General features: G+C 39.8%; 1 protein-coding gene across 6 annotated transcripts in view; it reads left to right on the forward strand.

The window, feature by feature from the left end:
- The window catches only part of ATP8A2 (ATPase phospholipid transporting 8A2), a 318,618-nt gene that overhangs the window by 176,394 nt on the left and 119,906 nt on the right, over positions 1-22,318 (forward strand). For all 6 annotated transcript variants that reach the window (XM_090133805.1, XM_090133804.1, XM_031615871.2 and 3 more), the window contains one exon: positions 553-663. In XM_090133805.1, coding sequence (XP_089989931.1) covers positions 553-663 — 111 coding nt within the window. The remainder of the gene's footprint in view (positions 1-552; positions 664-22,318) is intronic.

Consider the following 22,318-nt stretch of genomic DNA (forward strand, 5'->3'; position numbering starts at 1 on the left):
TCTAAAATGGCTTATAACATGATTGCATACATTTAGTGACTGATAATGTAAGTGTTCATGCTTTATAAAAGATGGCATGCATCTGTTTTGTGCTTGTTTATATTTTATTTTCTAGTGATGAGCTTATTAATTTTACACAGAAAAACTAGGTGTTCTTGAGCATTGTAAGCCCTGAAACAGAGAAATCTTTCACCATGAAATTAAGAGTTTACATGTATTCTTAATCCACAGGGCAAATATTAACCTTGTCTGATTTCACTACCAGGGTAGTGGTACTAACTGAAGGCTTTTTGCTGTTTAAAGACAACACACTTTGTGCGTTTCTTAGATTCTGTTGCCAGAAAAGACTTTCAGTAAATATTAAATGTCAGGACATACATTTTATATATGTGTGCTGCTGAAATATTCAGATTGTGCTTCAGCAGTTTTCATAGCTGATCTGAGGCTTTTCACTCAGATAGAGAATTCACTCACAGATAGAGAATTCACTCTAACTTTTTTTTTTATTGAACAGTTCTTCATATGTGTATAAACATGTTTTCTCTGTTTCAGTTTTCCTACTTGGAGAAGCTGTTGTTGGTCCATGGAGCTTGGAGTTACAATCGAGTTACCAAGTGCATACTCTACTGCTTCTACAAGAATGTGGTTTTGTATATTATTGAGGTAGGAGTAACAAAAGGGATGGGCTTTAAAGGTGCTTACTCCTCAGGTGTTTTTTTTTTCTAAAAGGAAAAACTGAAATTAGTTGGCTTTGGTTATTTAAAAGAGTGGACTTTTTTTCCTATTGCCCATTTACAAACCATTGCATTGCCTTGGAGTACCATGAAATTATAAAACTAATCAGGTCATTTGATTTAGTAATATTTAAAATATAACTGCTTGTATTTTGTAAAATTCACTGCCTGAAGAAGTCAAGTAATCAAACTGGGTTTTGAAGGAGGTTGAATAATATTATGAAATCAACATAATGTGTCTTGGATTGGAGCGTGATCTCATGCTTCAGGTTATAATCGAAATTTAAGAAGGTCCAGGAAGGGATCTTTCTTATTGTTCCTTGTTGCCTATTCAGATACAAGAGGAACTTGAACTCAGTGGGTTGGTCACTTGGTCTGAAAAAAGTGAATTCTACATTTTTTGTAGAATTTTTGTTTCATATTTCCATACGTTTATATGTTCATTTCTCTATTTCTACAATTAAGCAGTCATGAATGAGGTTAATAGTTAGAAAATTAGAACACTTATAACTAGGCAACCAGCCTAATATTTTAGCAGATAGTAAGTAATGTTTTACCATTCAATGAATCATATTGTGGTCAGCGTGTGAATATCCAGCTCCCTCAGAGTCCAGTCATCTTTTATGCATGGTGTTAGGCTCTTAGAGTACAGGTACTCTCCATTAACTCATGTAATTTTTCCTCTGTTAACTATTTCTGAATTAGCTTTAACCTTGTTTTTTAAAATTTCAATATAGATTAAAGCATGCTGTCAAAATAGTGACAGTGTATTGCTGTGCTGGGTGAGCACAGGATGGTTGTCTGACATACAGTAGTTTTAGATTTGTAAAATAATGCAAGAAGTCCATTTTTCTATATTGTAAGTACCCAGTTCTTGTTTGTATTCCACTTCTTTAGCCTGTTTTTCTGCCAGACTGAAATCCTCATTCCTCCTGAAATCTCACAAGAGTTCTTGTCCTACTGACGAGGCCACTTTCACAGTTCTGAGGCAGTTTTATCATGCTTATAATTAAGATTTTATTTATGCGTAGGTTTCTGAAATGGTCCTTAACTTGATTTTGGCTGATCACAAGTTATGTTTTTTAGTAGTGGCTTTCAAGTGTTATTGGAGATGAGAGTGATATTCATTATTGTGAAAGAGAAATATAAAGTACTTGTCTAGTGGGGTTTTTACTGAGTGTGGGAAATAGTATTTTCCTGAATTGTTCAGGGAATGCTTAGTAGCTTCATGATTGTCGTTTTCCTTCTAAAATTCTTTCCTCATTTGGAAAAGTGTTTTTGAAAATCCTGCTTCTCAAATATTACATTCGCTGCAGAACTTTCAGTGGAGAGCTAAATTACATTCTACCTTGTGAGAAGCTGGGCAAGAGATTGAAGAGAGGTGAAAGCCTCTGAGATGTCCAACCTGAGGTAGCTTAATCATCTCTCTGTGGGGAGGCATTTTATTAGATGTTGCTGTATGATGCATAAAATGCAAGTCTGCTCTGAGGATATAAGGTCAGATGTTTCCTTCTCTTTGCTGTCTTAGATCATGTTCAGTTCTGCTGTGTGCTGTGCTGAGGGACATGAGCTTTTGGCTCTATTGAATTCCCTGAGTAAGAGTGGGAATCAGTTCCTTCCCAATACTGCAAAAGTGCAGCTGGCTTCAGCCCCATGTCTTGCTAACTCCTCTGCGTGTACAAGTTGGGAGCAAGTTTAAGGCTTATGGGAGATGGAGCAAAAGAAAGATGAAATCTCTATACCCACAGTGGTGGGAAGAGCTCGGTTTGTTGTTTCTATGGTGAGTTTCTTTCGTTAGTATCTTTGAGAAACTTTGCTTCCCAAACCAAATAAAACTAGCCAAATTGACTGGAAACTGAAGAGACCCCAGTTTGGGAATACTGCAGGTCTGTGGGGGATGAAAGAAGAGGCCTCTAATTCTCTTTTTAGCTTTACATAAAGAAAGCTGAGTTATTTTGTATTTCTGCCATGAGGCTCTGAAGCACTGATCAATTTGTGGTATGAAAGAAACTCCTCAAGGGAATCCATTCTTCAGCTTGAGATAATACTGGTTCAGTGCCCGGTGCTACTGCCCTGCTGCTAGTGCATGTTTTATGTTCCTGATTGCTCCCCAGTACTCTGGACAAGCTCAGTATTTACCCGAACTTCCTGCTTGGATGTGTGATGTACAGGGAATATTCTTTTAGCATTATAATGAGATGGGGATTTGGACTTGAACTACGTTCTAACTTGATCTTCTAAAGGATTGCAGAGTAAATATTTATAAAGTTGAATCAAAAAGCACATCGGTCAATATGACAGACTGTCAGTTATACCTTTGTTACTGTGTCTGCTTTATTTCAATAAAGCTTTATCACCTGAGGAATAACAGTATAAGACTTAAGTAAATGAACTGTGCAGCAATGATGCGCTGGGGCTTCATCATAACTTTTTTATCCTGAGAGTTTATAAGTGTCAGAGAGAGAAATGGTACTCAGACTTCAGCACACAATATCTGGACACAAAATTTGGAGAGGTGTGTGTAAAAGAGTAAAGTAAACTTGAGTTAATTAAACAGTAATGAGCACTTGAGAATACCTTGAGAATACCTCCTTTCCAGACATCTCAAGTTTGGTGTACTAACAGTTAGAAGTGCTACACTTAGAAGTGCATCTTGATACCAAACACTCTTATACCAGGACAACCTAAACTGTGGCAACTGATTTCCTGATTTTTCCTTTCGTTTCTGGGAAAAGTGGTAGCTAAAATAAAGAACTTGGGATCTGGTGGAAAGTGTATTCAGGTAACTGTGATCATGGGCTTCACTGTTCAGTGATGCTCCTGGGTTGAAGCTGATGTTTACCTTCCCGCAGTGGCTGATCTTTGTAGGATGCTTGGGCCCTCTAAACTATGTGTGATTTCAGCTGCCTTGCCAATGACTAAAATGTATCTGCATAGGGATTTCACACAGCTAGAGAGCTCGTAACAGAAGACAGGCCTCGTAGCCTGATTATTACAGAGAAAATGAAATTTTCTCTTGTTTGGTTTAAAATGAGATCTTCCTACTTTTGACTTTAAAAAAGAATTAAAGGTGAATTTTGAATCTTTTGAAGTAGTTAACAGTCAGATTGGAGATTTTGGTCTAGCATAACATCTGGAAACTTGGTATTGCCCTATTTTTTGTGATTTAATTTCTCTTCCCCTTTGCTTTTCACTGGTGTATTCCAACTGACACTCTCTGACTTTGCTTTTAAAAAGTATAAAACTCAGTGAAAAATACAAATCTAAACAAGAAAAACAGGTCCTGGAAACCAAAATTCTTTAGTTGTGATTTCTTGTTCATGCTGGAGCCCTTGGATATGATGGTTACAGGGGTGCTGTCCTCACCCTCGGAAATTAAGCTATTTAGAAAGTTACTAAGATACCGACTGGGGTAAAATGTCAATACAAAGCCCTCTTTTTGGTTTTCTTATATTGCTAGAGCAGTGTGCACTAAAAACTGTTGGATTACCTTAAACAGAAGATCAACTGCAAGGTTATGGCTTTTTAGGACTTGACAGACAAATACCTGCGTATTATTACATAGCACCATCTTATAGAATTACTTCTGTAGCTGGCTTTAAACTGAGTAGTAAAACAAAAGATCTGTTTCACATCTGCTGAGCAGATAGATTTCACTGGAGATGATATAAAGTTGTCCTGATGACATCAAAACTTTGAAATATAGCTGATTTTGAATGTAAAAGAATACGGGAATGCTGCTTTCATGTCATGCTTGGAGGAGTAGAAATATAGAAAGATCAAAGGTGATATCAATAATAGCAGGTAAGAGTTCAAGGCATTTGGGAATGGTTCTGGGGAAACAGTAGCATGAAAGATATCTTGTGTGATGCTCAACTAGAACAGATACAGAAGTAAATGGAAAGAGAGTGGGACTGTATAGCACGGGTAACTTGCAGCTGCGTTATTTTCTCCTCTGCCTTAAGTATCCAGAGATAAATTGTAAACCTGGATCTGAACACCATTTCTTTATGCAGGTTGAGAGTGAAAGCCTTAACCTACACCAGAGCAGTGTTTAACAAGATAAACCATAGAATCATCATATCATAGAATCATAGAATGACCTGGGTTGAAAAGGACCACAATGATCATTGAATTTCAACCCCCCTGCTGTGTGCAGGGTCATCAACCACCAGACCAGGCTGCCCAGAGCCACATCCAGCCTGCAACATCTAAACATACCAAAGGACAAAATGATAGGATTATTGTTTATAATTTGGAGCTGAGTTTTCGAATCTTATTAAATTCCATCTAAACACAATGCTTTGATAGGCAAACTTTTAAAAAAGCAGGAACGTCACAAGTGCAACATAGTCTGACTGTGATGGTGTGAAGGGCTCCGTGTGTTCTTGGTGGTCTCCACTCAGACTGGCTGATGGCACAAGCTGTGAAAGTGCACATGAAATGTTCCTACATGAGATCTTTCCTTGCTGTGTGAGACTTGTTTTTCTTGTTCTTATGCTTTCCTGTCAAACAGATTTGTTTAAAAATGCAGAATGTAGGCACGGGAGTTCTTTCTGGTCCTGTTACCAAAACAGCATGCAGAAATTGGTCTATCTTTTAGGTACTAAAAAACATACAGCTTTGTATTTGTGTGCTTATTCCCTGATTTATACAATCAGACTTGTACTTAAATCACCGTGCCTTCTGTTTCCAATTGGCTTTGCATCTCTGAGGTATAGCCAGACAACAGAAAACCTGAAGCCTGGGGATTGTTGGAGTAAGTTGAGGACTGGAGAGCAGTAACTGTTGTCATAAAAAGCAACTTTGTAAAAAGATAACAGAACAATATTTTCCCCCCAGTGTTAGGCTAAGATTGAGAACATCTGGCTGTAAAATTCCTGAGTAGGGGTAACAGTAATACAGGCAACTAGTTGTCTTGTCATGCTTACAGATTCAAATTGTTCAGTTGCATGTTGAAATACTATGGTAGGTATTTGATGCTCCTTACTTCTATGTGCTTACACTAGGTTAGTCTGGTAGGCTTATAGCAATTGTGTATCATAAACAAAGCAGAAATGTGCACCATTTCTGTTTGTGTAGCAACCTGAAAATTCAGCTTTTTGACTTCTGATCATACCTCTGGTCAGTAACTTACTATGGACAGGTGCTTTCAGATGCACAAAAGGTGGGATTCAGTGTCCTTAAGATAGGTTGCAGGTGTAAATTCAGGTGCTTAGGAGAAAACCTCTGTAATGTCCATTTAGGTGGCATTTATGGATTGCTCAGTGGTTGCAGGGAGCAGTGTAGGACTGTCAGATGTGCTACAGGATCTCCACCTATCTGGAACGGAAGCATTACTGTGTTAGCATGTATAGATAGCTAGGCAACTAAACCAGAAAGAGAGGTCTCTTTGTTCTTCTTGTTCATTTGATTTTTGAAACCTTAAATAAATAAATAAAAAACAGGAATCCAAATCCTCCAACTTGAGCAATGTCAGTCAGTTTAAAAGATGCAGAAAACTTGTGGAAGTTGTAATATAGACCTTGCAGGCTTGGGCAGTGCAGTGATAGGCACAATGTGAGAAGCAATATATGTGTATGATACTCAGCACTGTCCCTCTTCGTAATTTTAAGAAAAACTAGCCTTATGTGCTCATTTTTTTTCTTGCGCTGTTTCAGATTTAACATTCAGCTTTAATGCACAGAAGCAGAAAACCTAGGGCAACACAGGACATCACCCCCTTTCCACCCCCAAAGGGCTCATTATAGATCCCAATTCAATAAAGGATTCTTTAGTAACAGTAGTTCCAGAAACAGATCTTGGAAATAGCCTGCCAAACTTGTAGAAATATCATAAAATACAGTTGCAACCTAATCCAGAATTATGCAAATAGTGGCTATAGATGTGTTTATTTTTTGTTTTAAAAATACATCCTAATTCCTTCTTGGTTGTTCTACAGCTCATAGTTTATACTGCTGCCGTTGACAGTTTATTGCCTATTTCAACCCCCTGCTGTGTGAAGAAGTTGTCAGAATTGCTTATAGGCTGGTCTCATCAACTTTAATCCATGATTGACTTCTTGGATTTTGGATTCCTAATTGAGTATGTTAATCCCAAGAGTTTCCAAGGAATCAGTCACAAAGATAAATCGATGCTAATTTTCCTTTCTTTTTTTAGTAATATATACTGCACGGAGAATCATTAGAGAGCAGTCCATCTTTATTGAAAACAAAATTGACTCAACTAATAAATGGCTGGTTTAGAATTTTCTTTCAAACATACCCAAAAGTGATCAAATCAGTATTCTAGCAATAACTTTTTTTTTTTTTTTTTTGAGCACTGCCTTGGCTGCACCTCATAAGCAACAGATCTTGTATTTTTTTTAAGATTTAAAATATTATAAGTAATAAGTGTGGCTCCTTAGCTTGGTCTCAGAATCTCTTAGGTAGAAGGTTCAATACATGATGCCTTAGAGTACTGCAAGAAGAGATCTTCTGGGATGTTATTTGTTGGGCAGGTAATATGTTCAGAGAGATACTAGATACTAGATCCATTCTTTGTGTAAATTTGTACACATGAGGGAGAAGATGCATAGCAATTTTTTTTCTCAAAAGGTTTTGCCTAATTTGATTTGAAAACATTCTTTTTTTTTTTAATCTGGGGGACTTATTACAAAGCAATAATAACACTGTTCTCTGAATTTGTGGCCATTAATTGTGAAACAGTAACATCCTCCTGAGCACTGTGTTTATCAAAACTGTAATTCTGTCATCAATAAACGTTTTTCCAGTTTAACATTATTACCAGTGAAAATGCAAGGTAATTGTTAGGACATCATGCTATAAAGCCCAAGTAACCAAAATGTGTGGAAGATTTTAAGAGGGAAGTTAAAGCTGTACAAAGGTTGGTGATTTAATAAATAAATAAATGAAAGTAGTCTGTATGTCAGAGAATTACAGGGGTTGGAAGGAACCTCAAGAGATAACTGAGTCCATTCCCCTTGCTAAAGCAGGCTCCCTACAGTACATCACACACGTAAGCGTCCAGATAGGTCTTGAATATCTCTACGGAAAGAGACTCTGCAACCTCCCTGGGCAGCCTGTTCCACTGCTCTGTCACCCTTACTGTAAAGTTCTTCTGCATGATAGTGGAGAACTTCCTACATTCAAGTTTTATGCCATTGCTCCTTGTCCTATCACTGCACATCACTGACAAGAGCCTGGCCTCATCCATTTCCCTCCCAACTCCTTTCAGATACTTACAAACTTTAATCAGATCCCCTCTCAGTCATCTTTTCCACAGGCTGAACAGACCCAGGTTACTCAGCCTTTCCTCGTACAAGAGATGCTCCAGGCCCTTTATCATCTTTGTGGCCCTCCACTGGACTCCTTCTAGCAGATTCCTGTCTTTTTTGACCTGTGGAACCCAGAACTGGACATAAATATTTGGAAAATGCAAACCTATCTAGCCAGGACAATTCAATGCTTATGTCATGACTTGTGGGTAAAAAGATGGCTGAACTGTAAATGGATAGCAAAATTTTAGAGGGCAAATAAGCCCTGTGAGGAAATAACTTGTGCTCAGTGTGTTCAAGTTGATATTAGCAATATATTATATGGTAGAGGTTAATTCTGAGAAAGCTATTTTAAAATCCCATACCATATTACTATATATGTGTGTATATTTAAAAAAATTATATCTGAGTATTATTTTTATATCTAAGTATACATAAATGTAAAATACAGCTTATTATAAATATATCTTGGGCTTGTGCTGGTTTTCTGTATATCTGGCCTTTATCCCTAAAAATAGACTTCCTTTATGGGAGACCTTCTTGATTTATGTGGGAATAACTAATAGCAAAGTAAAGTTCTGTACATTTTTTTTTTATTTGTGAAGTTTTATTTTTCTTTCTACTGGCCTAAAGCCATGGGCTGGAATGGAGAAGGTGCAAGGTTTTCTTCTCTTCACCTGTACCTCAGTGCTATAAATAGGGATACATTCCAAATGTATTTCACAGCAATTGACTTCAGTCTGTAAATGGTAATAAAAATGAGGCTCCATTTTACCAATGACAGGTTGGTAATAGACCTGTCTGAAATGACTGCCTGACAATTAGCTTAATTCTCTGATCCAACCTTGTGATACTATGATTCTATGACTCTATGATTTAGAAGCTCTGAGCCGCTGGTATTACAAACAGCCCCATCAGCATGAGTGCTCCATGACTTAATGCAGCTTGGTGGTGGTGGTCTGTCAGGGGAGAGAAAAGCACCATTACTTCTGCTTAGTTACCTGTGTCAGCTGCAGTTCAACCCAGGTGCTCTGTTTAAAGTGTTAGAAAGGGCAAATAAGCTCTATGAGGGAATAACTTGTTCTCAATGTCTTTGAGCTGATAGGAGTGGACATAGGAAGTATTACTTTTGGAGCAACCTATTTATTCCCGTGGAAACAACAGTAACACTGTCTGAGAGAGCAAATTCTGAGCTACAAAACACTGTTTTTCAACACTGTCACCACCATTAGCTGTGCACTTTTGCCAGCAGTAAATCAGAACCTGCACGCCATATTCATAACAATCTGCACCAATAGAGGTGACCCACTGCTGCTGTCACCACTGCTGGAAGGCACCACCCACTGCCTCACTGTGCTCACATCTGCTGTTTGGTCTCCATAAATGCTCAGCAAGCATTGATGAACATCACTGGGTGCCATTTTTTCCACATGGAGGAACTCAGTGATGCATCTTTGCTTCTTCTGCACATCCATGTCACACACCATTGTGTCAGGCTGCCCCTCTGCTGCCATCTGTCACACCACAACAACATGTGACAGAACACTGGAGGGAAGGTTCCACCTCTACTGCCATACCACCAACATCGTGGGCCAACATCACAAAACAGGAGGCATTAACTTTGGAGCAGCCCTCGTACTGTGTTATACTGCAGTTATTCTGTGTTGAAGTGCTATTTAAAGCAGTGATTGGCCTGGGCAAGAGGAGAGGTTTGGAGTTCTTGTGTAAAGCATAGTTCAAGTAGGGCCAGAGAGCTTGGAACGTGGCAGCAAATCTAATAACAAGTCATGCTTTTGTGAAATTTCACAAATTCTTTATTTCTTTCTATTTACTCCTTCAACGATTTAAATAGTGAATTTTACTTACTTCTTGAATTTTTGATTTAAAATTAACTTTGTGCCCAATGTTGGCAATTTGGGGCTCGTTGCTATGAGCATTTCCACTGAAGGCAGTTGAGGACAATTTCTGCTTTCCTGCTGATTCTTTGGAATAAAATGAGTGTGTTTTTCCAAGCCATGTGGTAGGATCATGTTTATTGTTATGTGCTGTTGGAAAAAAAAAAGTGTGTTCATCTGCATAGGATATGTTTCAACACTGCATTTCAGCAGCCCCATTTTCTAGTGCATCCATAATACAGATGTATGCTATTGATGCATTCATGGCTTTCCTGCCTTAATATGGCTTCACAGATGATTACAACAACCTCCTAAACACAAGCTCAGAAATGTGTTGTCAACAGATTTTGGGGAAAAATATCCTTCTTGAGTTTGCTACCCATGCATATAAATTTTTTTATAGTGTTTACATAATGACCTGAGTTTATCCTGACTGTTTTGGGGTTTCTTGTTTTCTTTAGGACCGTAACCTGAGGAAGGTATTGCGGGGAACAAATTTAAGTGAATAGAAGCTCAGTTTTGAAATGCTGCTAGAAAACAGTTTTATCATTTCACTTGGATGAGCACTAACGATTAGAAAACGCACAAAAAAAGCCTAAAACAAAACAACAAAAAGACATCTAACAACCACCTCTACCCAGTTTCACTAATTAACCACTAGAGAGAGTATTTTATTTTGGCATTCATAAAAGTATCTGTAACCTAGTTTAAGTATGTGTACAGGACTTAGAGTAAAACACATAGCTTATATTCGTGAAAGCAGAACAAAATGGTTTATAATATAGGCTTGAAGGTTTTATTTCTTTGAGTTTCAGGGTCTTGAGCCAAATTTTTTGACACATCAAGGTCAGACTTTTAAAATAAATAACAACAGTCCACATCTCCCATGATCCCATGAGTTCAGTCAACTCTTTGAAAGGGTAGATAACAGCAGGACAAGGGGAAATGGTTTTAAATTGAAGGTGGGAAGGTTGGATGTCAGGGGGAAGTTCTTTACAGAGAGAGTGGTGAGGTGCTGCAACAGGCTGCCCAGAGAGGTTGTGGGTGCCCCATTCCTGGAAGTGTTCAAGGCCAGGCTGGATGGGGCCCTGGGCAGCCTGGTCTAGAATTAAATGTGGAGGTTGGTGGCCCTGCATGTGGCAGGGAGGTTGGAGACTCATGATCCTTGAGGTCCCTTCCAACCCTGGCCATTCTGCGTGATTCTGTGTATGTGATCAGTTCAGTCCACAGTGCAACCTGCAGCAGCACTGGTGTCGTTTCCAAATGTACTTCTACAGCCTCTTCTGCTCAAGAACCACTTTGTTCACTGTGTCACCTCTGGGATATTTTTCTCCTATAGGGAGCTGGGATCGTTGGGCTGTGGGCGGAGTATAGGAGCATAGTTGCTCAGTGGCCCTAAGGGGCTTTGTTTCTATAGGGGAGGCTGTGTTGGTTCCTGGGGCTGCATTAAGATGCAGTGGATTGTGGTGGCAGCACACAGAGCAGCAGCTTTGAGGAACCTGTCCCAAACAGGTGTTTGTTATTCATTGAGATTCTAAGTGCAATGCAGATAGCTGTGCTATTTATAAGCTTTTCTTGATGTATGTGCTCTAGGAGATGTCCTTTCCATCTCCTTGGTCTTTATAAAAAAAAAAAAAAAAAAATGTTTTAAACAAAATGCAATAGAAATAGTAAGTCAAGCTACCTAGTAATAGCGCTACTCATAAGTTATAGCATATCTTTCTGAACAGACGTTAAAAATGAATCTTTTTTTTCCCCATTATGTCCTGTTGTCATTCTCATAATGCTTTTCCCTTCTTTTCCACTTCTCCGCTACTTTGAACCAGATTATTTTCTTGCACCTGTGCAATCTGAACACATCTTGGAGCACTGTATTTTTGGCACTTCTGAACAGAGACTTACAGGTCACCATAACTTGTGTGAGCCAGGCAAGGGAAAGAACTGGGTGTGATGCAGAAGCGTTGAGACCTTCGTAATTTTAACACACATTTATGCATGTACCTTCATGGTGAATATAAGCATTAATATAAGCAATAATATGGGCTAAATCTAAAACAATGTGTGCAGGAGCCCGTTCTGTGGAAAAGCAAGGGATAAGCTGTGTCAGTTCCTGTGTGCTGTGTGTCTGAAAAAAAATGAAAGTCCTGTTCTGCCCCATCAAGTGAAGAACTCTGACTTGATGCTGTCAGACGAGGAGGAAGGCCAAAGCTCGATCTGCCAATTTTTAAATGTGCTGTTATTTTACTTTCTGTCTTCTTGCTGGATTTCTCAGTATTTATGCAAAAGCAATTAAGGATTTGGAAAGCGAAAATGGAATATATTAGCCTTAGCTGTATCAAAGTTCTGCAGGGATCCAGTGGAGGTATATTTATGTAATTTATACAAAAAAATACATAGTAAGCATAACAAGAAGAAAAAATCCAATACTGTATGATCTCATCCAAAAAACCAGTACTATCTTTATTAATAAATGGCAATCTAGGTTGATTTTATTAATATTAACTGAGTAAAATATGCCTAAAATTTATGTGTAAAACATATCTCAGTAGCAGCAAAAGCCATCAGTAACCAGCAACACCTGAGCCCCTCAGCATTATTTGTGGTGATGGTTCCTGTCAAGTTCAATTTGGGTAGAAAAGCAAATCTCCCCTTTGGGTTTGCTAACGGTGTTCTGACCTTTACTCCCTCTCACTGCTGAGGAGTGACAGGTGTCTGGAGGGGCTGAGCAACATGACTGTCAGCCTCTGCTCAGTGTCAGCTGGCATTCATTAGCATTAAAACTGCATTGGTTTTGTACTTCCTGAAATGTGCTTGTGCCTATTAGCACATCCTGGCTTGTGATGAGATAGGGATAGGCAACCAAGGTGCTGTATTCTTCTGTTTTTTCAAAGCAATCCACTTCAGGATGAGATTTCCACAGTGCCATCGTTCATCCATGTTGGGGTGGGTCCTGCAGCTCTGCACCGGGTGCTCACCATCGTGATCCTCCTCCTTCAAGAGGTGCCCATCCCATGTGTTGTGTGTGCATGGCGTGGCTGGGCTGGGCTTCCACCATCACTTGAACCTACACCGGGGCTGTGCCTTAACACAGTGTGTATGCATGCTGCCATTCAGATGGACACTCTAGTCTTCCTTTTTCTGTGGGAGCATGTTCCTTTCCCCCTCCCTTGCCCAGGCACCAGTATTTGCTGTATTACAGCTGCAGGATGCTTCCTCAAGTTAGGGTTCAGGCAGATCAGGTTCCTGATGTAAACTGGAGTTCTTGGATGAGAGTTAGGGCCGCTCTTCTGGCAGCAGTGTGGGTTTTTCAGACAGAAATGTACCTGTTACTTCAGTAAGCTGATGTAGGGCTGTGTCCTTGTGTATCTGCAGTTTTGTCCCAAAACTTCAGAGGTAGAGCAGGTCAGAAGGTGAGTTGGATTTCACTGTGCTCCTCCTAATGTTTTGACAGAACTGCTTGGGGAGGGGGGCTATATTTTGTCAGATTTTTCCTTTTGGGCAGTCTGTGTGTTGGACTGAGAGGCATCCCAAACGTAGAGCTGGGGAACAGGAAAGGAGACTGAGAAGTAAAGGCTGATCCCAAAGGCCTGAGGGGTGTGGAGCCTTTTCCACAGGTCCGTCACGTGGTGCTCATTTATTCAGAGAAGCTGTGATCTCTCAAAAACTTGGAAATCATTGGAGTCCATAATTTTAAGAGAATGTATGTAGAAACTCTGGATTTTATGGTGTGTGATTTGTGGAATATGGAGGGGGGAAAAACCCTTAAGAATGCACATTAGGCCATCTGGACAGAGAGGAGGAGCTGGTGTGTGCTAAAATACAAGGTGTTCCTGCAAGGGAGGAGTGATAAAATGATAGCAGTGAAACTCCTGGCAGACCTGACTTGTCTGGAAAAAGGTATTAGTATTTTTCAAGCGGTTCCTGATTTATGCTAAGCTGACATAAGAAGGTGGGAGTAGTACATGTAAGGGAAGAAGCAGACATACGCTACCTGCTTTGAGGGTCTCAAGACAGACTTACCAGTCTTTTCAAGTTGCCAGTTATTGCTAAAATGCGTTCAAGGGAAGGCATGAGAGAGATGGCAGAACACTATAACATGGGTTCAGGCTGGAAATCCGTGCCTGACTTGATTCCTGGGCACTGTGAAAAGGGGAGAGCACTGGTGGTCTGCAGAGAGTTGCTGTGGGATATACGTGGTCTGTTTGGTTGGGGGACACTTTGCCAGGCACAAAATCTCCTTTTAGCTTCACTCTCTCCTTGAGGAGACAGTCTGTAGCCTTTTCAGAGATGGTATCTTCAACTTTTTTTGCTTTTCTGAAAGATTAATGGAGCTTTTAGTATGCTGTTTTTGACACTTAAATATTTTACTGCTACCTACGTGGTTTCTAATGAGTGATGCTTATTTCTGTGAGTTCTGCTTACTCTCAGGATTGCTACGGTCAGTGGGAAATATTCATGAGTATGAAGGTATTTCTGCTAGGCATAATCTAAAGTTTTGCTTCTTTTTATGTTTGACTGTTTCCTACTGCTGGATCAGTAAACAAGAGTAAACAAGAGGTTTGCTCTTCAGAAACACGGCACAATTCATCTGGTCATTGCCTGTCATCCTCATGTAGAGGGCTGCATTGCAATCTGAGTGTTGTTGTCTGTCTGGGCTGTTTTGTTTCTGTGTTTCTACCTCTTTTTCTGATAGGTGGGTGGGAAATTGTGATCATGAGAAGTTTCCAGCCCTTGCTTTTACCACACTGATATTTGAGATTGATCAGTATGTTTGCTCTTCCTGTTTAACAAAGAAGCCAATTCACGTGTTTTGTTGCAACTTCAGAGTAGAAGTGAATGATAAAAATATGGGGTACAGTAAAATCCATTTGGGACTGTGGTCAGGCATTTGATAGAATTCTCATTTGCAAGAAAAGTTCCTGCATGGAAAGCTGCCACTGCATATAGTTCTATGGTACGAAATCTAGCAACGCTCCTACATCTACTGTCATATAAAAAGTAATGAGGCTCGATTAATTTTATGGTATTTCTCTATTTGGAATTATGGCTGGAAACTCCTGTAGTGGGGAGGAAATGTCAGCTCTCTTTGGTTTGAACAGAAGTAATCACCATATAATTCTAGCAAATAGGCAGAAATAGGCCTTCACCTCCCCGAAGTTGTTTTTTGTGTTCTTTTTGTTTTTTTTCTCCCCTCTCCTACTGGCATTAAGTCACAGCAAATGCCTGCAGTGAGTCTGTATCCTGCTCCAAAAAGTTATTTGGAACCTGGTGTATATGCCATTAGAAGAATGGTTTTTGTATTGCATTTAAATAACTCTGGCTTCTGTTGCAATTGCAAAATTCTCCCAGCTAGGTCTCGTAGACTTTGTTAATGAGAGCAGATCTTTGAAGGTGTTGGGATGTTAAAAACTACTGTCAGCTCCTGTCAGCACTTCTGCAGCTGACGGAAATTGAGACAGTTGGCCAATTCCTCCACTGGGTCCTGGGCCTGGAGCAGTGTCTTCTGGAGGACTTCAGCTCAGTCCAAGGCAGCATTGTTATCTCTGGCTTCTGTGCTGGGAGCAGCAACACCCTAAAGGAGATGATGTCGAATCTCCTTTTTTTCGCTTGAAATGCTGCATAGGCAGTAAAATACAGAATCCGTTTTTATTCCGCATTTCTGCCTTGGCAGTGTGTTTTTCAGCTTTGAAAAAAAGTAGCAGAAAAAAAAAAGCTTTCTTTACATGCTAGAAACTATTAAATGATGTATTTGTTTTTAAAAAGCTCAGTGGCGCTTTGATGTCTCTAAGGGGAGTGGTTCAAGATCTTACAGGGCTTAGTGTTCAACACATTGGTTTTGTAGCAATACACAATAAGTATTCTAACTGATGAATTAATAAGCAGAAATCCATTTATTGTAGAAAGCAAAAGAATCCTTTTACATTCTGAGCTTTTGTTGTAACATGTTCTCCAAATCATTAATCATCTGTTTTGCCAAACTGTTGCAGGAAGTTGCATTTTTGAAGATCATTTGTGTTTGTGTCAGTGCAGTTGAAGTGCTCACTGTTGCACGATCTGAGGTGAACTCTTCTGTGGTGTAGCTGCAATTAGAGCTTTTAAGGGATTGTCTTAGGAATGTGTGTGTTGTTCTGTAGTGCTCATGGGTTGCTCTTCCCAGTGCAAAAGAGGATTCAGCCTAACTTGAATGTTCTTGTTCGAGTATGTGCCATCCTAAGGTATCTTGGTTTGCCATCCACAAAGATGCTTTCTATCTGTTGGTGTATTTATGGAAATTGAAGACACAGTTGTTCCACTTTGCTGGGGAAGAAGAATAGGAAAAAAAAAAAAATAGTGCTGCAAAAAGGAAAGTAGGTTTTCTCTAGTATTTCAAGCTGCTGGAACTCCAGCACAGTTCATTTTCAGAATTAACAGCTTGAGGTATCTTTCTAATGATCCTTGGGTTTCAGCTATTTCATGACAACCATTTTTTAAACCAACTCACTTAAATGTGCACATCCCTTTGTGTCCTTGATGTGTTTCTCAAAGAGGAGCTGTTTCTGTGTTTGCATTAATCTTGCTTAATCTGTTTCCCAAATTGTTTTGAAATCCCTGTTGTATGTACAGCAGGAGGCTGTATAGTTGCAATGTGTCAGACTTGGTAATTCCCAATATCCTTTGTCTTTAAAACAAATTAGTTGCTAATGAAAGTTTAAAAGGAGTTGAGTGAAACGTGGATATTGCAGTTAATATTTCCAGTATTTGAATTAGTCATGGCTGTTTCTCAAAATCTGAAGCAAGAATTTGGTTCTTCACTGAAATTTTTTGTGGTGCAAATAAAATGTTCAGAAAGAATATCTATAGACTAGAGAAACAGATCTCGTGGAGCCAGATCAGTTGCACTTCGTGCTACTGAAAGTAAGGGATAAACAGTGAAATCATCTCATTGTTTCTGTCATTTCTAGGATGACAAGTTCTTCTGCAGCAACAAGTCATTTGCAGTCTCTTCAATGTATTGTTTTCTGCTTTATGTAGTAATGATGTATCACCTGAAAGGTGATTCTTTTTTTCACTGAGAGGGTGGTTGATGCACTGGAACAGGTTGCTCAGAAAGGTTGTGGATGCCCCATCCCTGGAGGCATTAAAGCCAGGCTAGATGCGGCTATGGGCAGCCTGGTTGGTGACCCTGCACATACCAGAGGGATGGAAACTACCTGATGTTTGAGGTCCTTTTCAACCCAGGCCGTTCTATGATTTCATGATTGCAGTGAGAGTGGGGTTGATCTCTTCTCACTGGTGACAGCTGGCAGGATGTGGGGAAATGGCTTCAAGTTGCGCCAGGGTAAGTTTAGGTTGGATATCAGGAAAAACTTCTTTACAGAAAGGGTTGTTAAGCACTGGAATAGGCTGCCCAGGGAGGTGGTTGAGTCACCATCCCTGGATGTGTTGAAAAACCCTTTAGATGTGGCTCAGGGACATGATTTAGCAGAGGGTTGTTAGAGTTAGGGTAGGATGGTTATGTTGTGGTTAGACCTGATGATCTTGAGCATCTCTTCCAACCTGATCAATTCTATGATTCTATGATTACAAAATGAATTTTCAAATAATTTGTAAATTAATAATCTGATACATACCATATATGATTATTTTTCTTAAAACTGTGTTTTACTGCAGGGGTTTCTGATGGAGATTTGTGTGGTGTTTAATATGCTGTATATACTGATGTTTTGATTTGAACCTGGAAGACCTATATTAAGTTTGATTATGTGTGGGTATTGAAATGGCTTCCAGTCAGTGGTAATCAATCATAATTAATGACACATGTTGATACTCAGTGTAACTCCACTAAATTCCCACAGTAGTGTTCTGATTTGAAGCAACTTTCTGCACAGACTGTTAAGCACAACATGTACAACTGGCTGAATTTAGTTGACTGGCTGTTTGGCTTCATGGTTCCATACAAGCTCTGCCTTTGAATGTATAATGAATGAGACTGAAATATGAGGTGTCCGGAGTTTTCAGCTATTATCTGCCAGGCACAGTGGTCGGAAGTGTGGAAGACCTTTGGAGGTAAGACTGAGAGAGCAAACTAGCTTTAAATCACTCCAGGGAGAGCTTCAGAACACCAGAACCCAAAACAGTACCTCTCCATTTTCAAAGCGGTGTATGCAGGCAGAGCTGCATGACTCTCATTAAGTTCATTTGAGTCGTGCAGCTAAAGCCCCATGTAATGTTTTGAAAATGTAGGGAATAAAAATGATCTTAAACCAGACATCTGGGCTTCTATCCAGTTTTCCGGTGATAACTTCTGATGCATGCCGTTAATAAAGCATCATCCATGGGCTAAATTATTAAACTATGGAACTCTTTGTGAAAAACTTGTAAGTCAATTTTTATCAGAAAATCTGTATGCACCACTGCTGACCAGAAGGCCATTTTGCTCTTGAAGTGTGTTCACCAATTTCTTTCCCTGTCCTACTTTTCACTTGTCTTTAGACTTCTTTCTAAATTTCTCACAAGCCTATAACTGTGATTATTCCTTCTTCTCTTCTGTTAATTTCAGGGGGAAACTAATACAACACTTTTGAGAACAACATTTCATTTTTTGAAAGGGTTTAGCCAGCAGATTTTACAAGTTGTCTTTATAATATCCATATACATGTGATACTGTGAACTTGCTGTAGAAAATGAATGCTTTTTATTTGTCATGCCAGGTACTTTGCTCTTTGTTTTTTTAATCATAGGAACCTTGGCATTTCAGAGTATATGCTCAAACCATATACATATAAACTGATTTCTTCAGAGTTGTACCCTGTTTTGTGAGAGATTACCCAGCAGTAGCCCTGGTGACTCCTCACTTTCTTAAATCTCTGGTCTTTGACGTGGGGCAGAAGGTAAAAGCTTCTTTGGAATATAATGACCTGTCTTCACACATGTGATCTGTTTCTTCCTATCTAAGCCTGAAGCTTGGCATGAAGTGCAATGGTCACAGAAATATTTCAACCCCAAGGAAGGCAAGCTGATTATGGGGTAGTTGAGATGATTAAAGTCCAGCTGCTTTAGTTTTCATTTTAGAAAATATTTCCTAACTTGTCAAATCCTGTTTGCTTCAAGATTAATATGTTCAGTAGTCTTTTAATAGTAATATCTCAGCAAAAAGAACACGTGTTCGTGTTAGAACCTGATACTGACCACAGAAAGAGGGTAGAGCTCAGCCCTCTGGGAATGCCAGAAGTTGCCAAAGATCAAACCTTTCAATCTCAGCCCCTTGCTATGGACTTGCAGGCAAGTGCAGCCCAGGAATTAGTTGCATCACACAAGGGCATTTCTAAGGCTGGGGCTTTTCTTCTGTGTTATTTCCAGCATTGACAGTGGAAAAAAAAACCAAACCCAAAACTCTGAAGGGCAAGATGTCTGATGCAAGTAACTGTTATCTTACAATTATCCGAGGAACTAACTCCACGGCAGTGAAAAATGGATTGTATCATGTTCCTAGGGAATTGGATATATCAAGAAAGACTAAAAGAAAAGCTTGGGAGTTAAAAGCATTAATTGTATTTAATAATTTACCTGAAAAAAATAATTGCTGGATTACTAAGGATAGAAGAGCCTACGTATAGCTTCTGGACATTTTTCCATAGAAGTGGTTGGCCATGGCTGTATGTGGTGATAAATTCTCTGCTGTTAGAGCTGAGCAGCTGAGACAGATCCCAATGTAAAGTGGTTTAAGGTTTCTTCTAATATTTGAGTAGTACAAGTGTAATAATAAGCTTTTTCCCCCACCTCTCAACCTTCAGTGCTGAAATCCCCAAGCAGTGAAGCAAAGGCTATTTCTGACATCCTCTCTCTCCTTGTGTAGCCATCCAAACTATAAACAAACGTTCACTTGCCTGCCATATGAGCTTGACTACACAAGGAAGTTACAGTGGTTTAACTGTGATGTGATTGTAAATCCATTTAAATTGGTTCCAAATGTTCAGTGAGCACTCTAAGCCTGATTTATACTGAAATGATAGTCTGGATAACTTGTTCTGCGGGCTTGCAACCTGCATTTTAAATTAATTTAGTTGATTGTTGTGCTTCAGCATGGAAGACATACCCTTAAATGCAACATTAAATCAGTGTCTGTTTTGATATCCTATTTGGAGTTGAAATGATCAAGAAAGCACTCCTGAGCAAGTGGAGGCTGGAAAAGCCACATGCAGTAAGAGAGTGGTTTCCTTTGTTTAATTCCAGATGGGTCTCTGGTGAGTTTTGAAGAACTGATAGATACTCTGTGTTTGTCAGTTCTTCGTGTCTGTATTGCTCAGTGTCAGCACCCTGAGGAACAGTAAGCTGGCTGTCTTGTGCTCTTTGTACTTGGTGTGGGTAGACCAAGTCTTTTAAAAACAAGCCTTTGAAATGCCATAAAAAAGTGAGTTCGGTGTTTACAGCATGAGTGAGGGGCTGTGTTGTGAATATAGGTGCAAGATAAGAGGATGTTTGAGGGCACAAAGCCTGCCAAGATGGCTTGAAGGATTGGACTACATGGGATCAAGGTACCAGGTTTCAAACTAGCTGTGGGCCATACGTATGGAGAGACATTTTCATAGCTTAAATGCCACTGGAGAAATCTTCGTGACACCTAGATTAAAAGACTTACTCTCTTATCTCTTGGCATCCTTGAGAATAAGTATCTTTTCCCATTCTTGCCTGAAAAGTGATCTGGGCTGCCACTGCTTCAAGTCACCAGCCCTGTCTTCTAAAAAGAGCCAGTAAAAATATATTGTGAGAAAAGTATTCAATCTTGCTTATTGACCAGCTGGTAGATTTGTAATTTAAGGAAAGTCATTCCTTCATCCTTACTGACTCTTTGGGATCCTGTTCATAATGTTCTTTCTCCTCACTAGTCAGGTAGGTCCTGACAAGTAAACCACAATGTTTATGAGGGCTGAAGAAATGGAGCTATTGCACATTGCTGCACAGGCCAGGCACAGGAGACCTACGACATTTACAAAGCTGGATATATGCAACTGCCTGCTCTCTACTCTTCCCATCCAGAAGGACCATGATAAACTTAAAAGATAGGTTCATGTGAACCTGATGAGGTTCAACAAAGCCCAAGTGCAAGCTTTTGAGCTTGGGTTGGGGTAATCCCAGATGTATATACAGACTGGAAGAAGTGCTTGTTGAGAGCAGCCCTGCTGAGAAGGACTTAAGGGTTCTGGTTGATGAAAAACTTAACATGAGCCAGCTGTGTGCACTAACAGCCTGGAAGGCCAATGGTATCCTAGGCTGCATGAAAAGAGGAGCTGCCAGCAGGGACAGGGAGGTGATTGTTCGACCCTCATGTGGTCCCATCTGGAGTACTGTGTCCAAGTGTGAGGCCCCCAGCACAGAAATGATGTGGAGCTTTTGGAGGGGGTCCAGAGGAGGGCCATGAAGATGATCAAGGAGCTGGAGCACCTGTCCTGTGAAGACAGGCTGAAGGAGCTGAGCTTGTTCAGTCTGGAGAAGAGAAGGCAGTGGGGAGACATCATTGCCACCTTTCAATATTTAAAGGGAGATTATAAGTAGGAGGGAAATCAACTTTTTACATAGGTAGATAGTGATGGGACAAGGGGGAATGGTTTTAAACTGATGGAGGGAAGATTTAGGTTGGATATCAGGGGGAAGTTCTTTACTATAAGAGTGGTGAGGTGCTGGAACAGGCTGCCCAGAGAGGTTACGGATGCCCCATCCCTGGAGGTGTTCAGGGCCAGGCTGGATGGGGCCCTGGGCAGCCAGATTCAGTATTTCAGCTGGTGGTTGAGAACACTGCCTGTGGGAGGGTGGTTGGAATCTGATGATCATTGAGGACCATTCCAACCCAAGACACTCTTATTCTATGAAATATTGCAAGGATAGAGTGTGGCAGTTCCACTCAGAATACAAATATCCCATTGTTTTTGACCAAGCTTTGAGGTCACATACAAACAGTATTTCAACAGTTAATGTGTTTTCCAAATTTTCAAGTAAGTTTGTTTGTGGCTTGTTTTTCTTCTTCTTCTTCTTCTTCTTTTTTTTTTTTTTTTTTTGCAAGTTGCTTAAAAGATAGCAAATAGAATCATAGAATCGTTTAGTTGGGAAAAGATCTCTAAGATTTTGAAGTCCCACCATTAAACTAGCACTGCCAAGTCTACCACTAAACCACGTCCCTAGGCACTATATCTACTTGTCCTTTAAAAACATCTTCATTCTTGCAGTTAATACTTTGATTTGACTGTAGGCAATGCTATCATTTGTAGACCCTGTTCCTGTGTCCTCTCAAGTGCCATCTCAGATTTTCATTGTGTGCAACCACCCAGACTCAGTATGTTCTTATGGAGCTTGGTCAGTAGCTGCAGTTAACAGAGGGCATATCCCTGATGCATGTTGAGATACAGTTTGCTAGTCATTTGGTTGTATATCTTTTCCCA

Source organism: Phasianus colchicus, chromosome 1 (assembly GCF_987193195.1).
Source record: "Phasianus colchicus chromosome 1, bPhaCol1.hap1.1, whole genome shotgun sequence".
Classification (NCBI taxonomy): Eukaryota; Metazoa; Chordata; class Aves; order Galliformes; family Phasianidae; genus Phasianus; species Phasianus colchicus.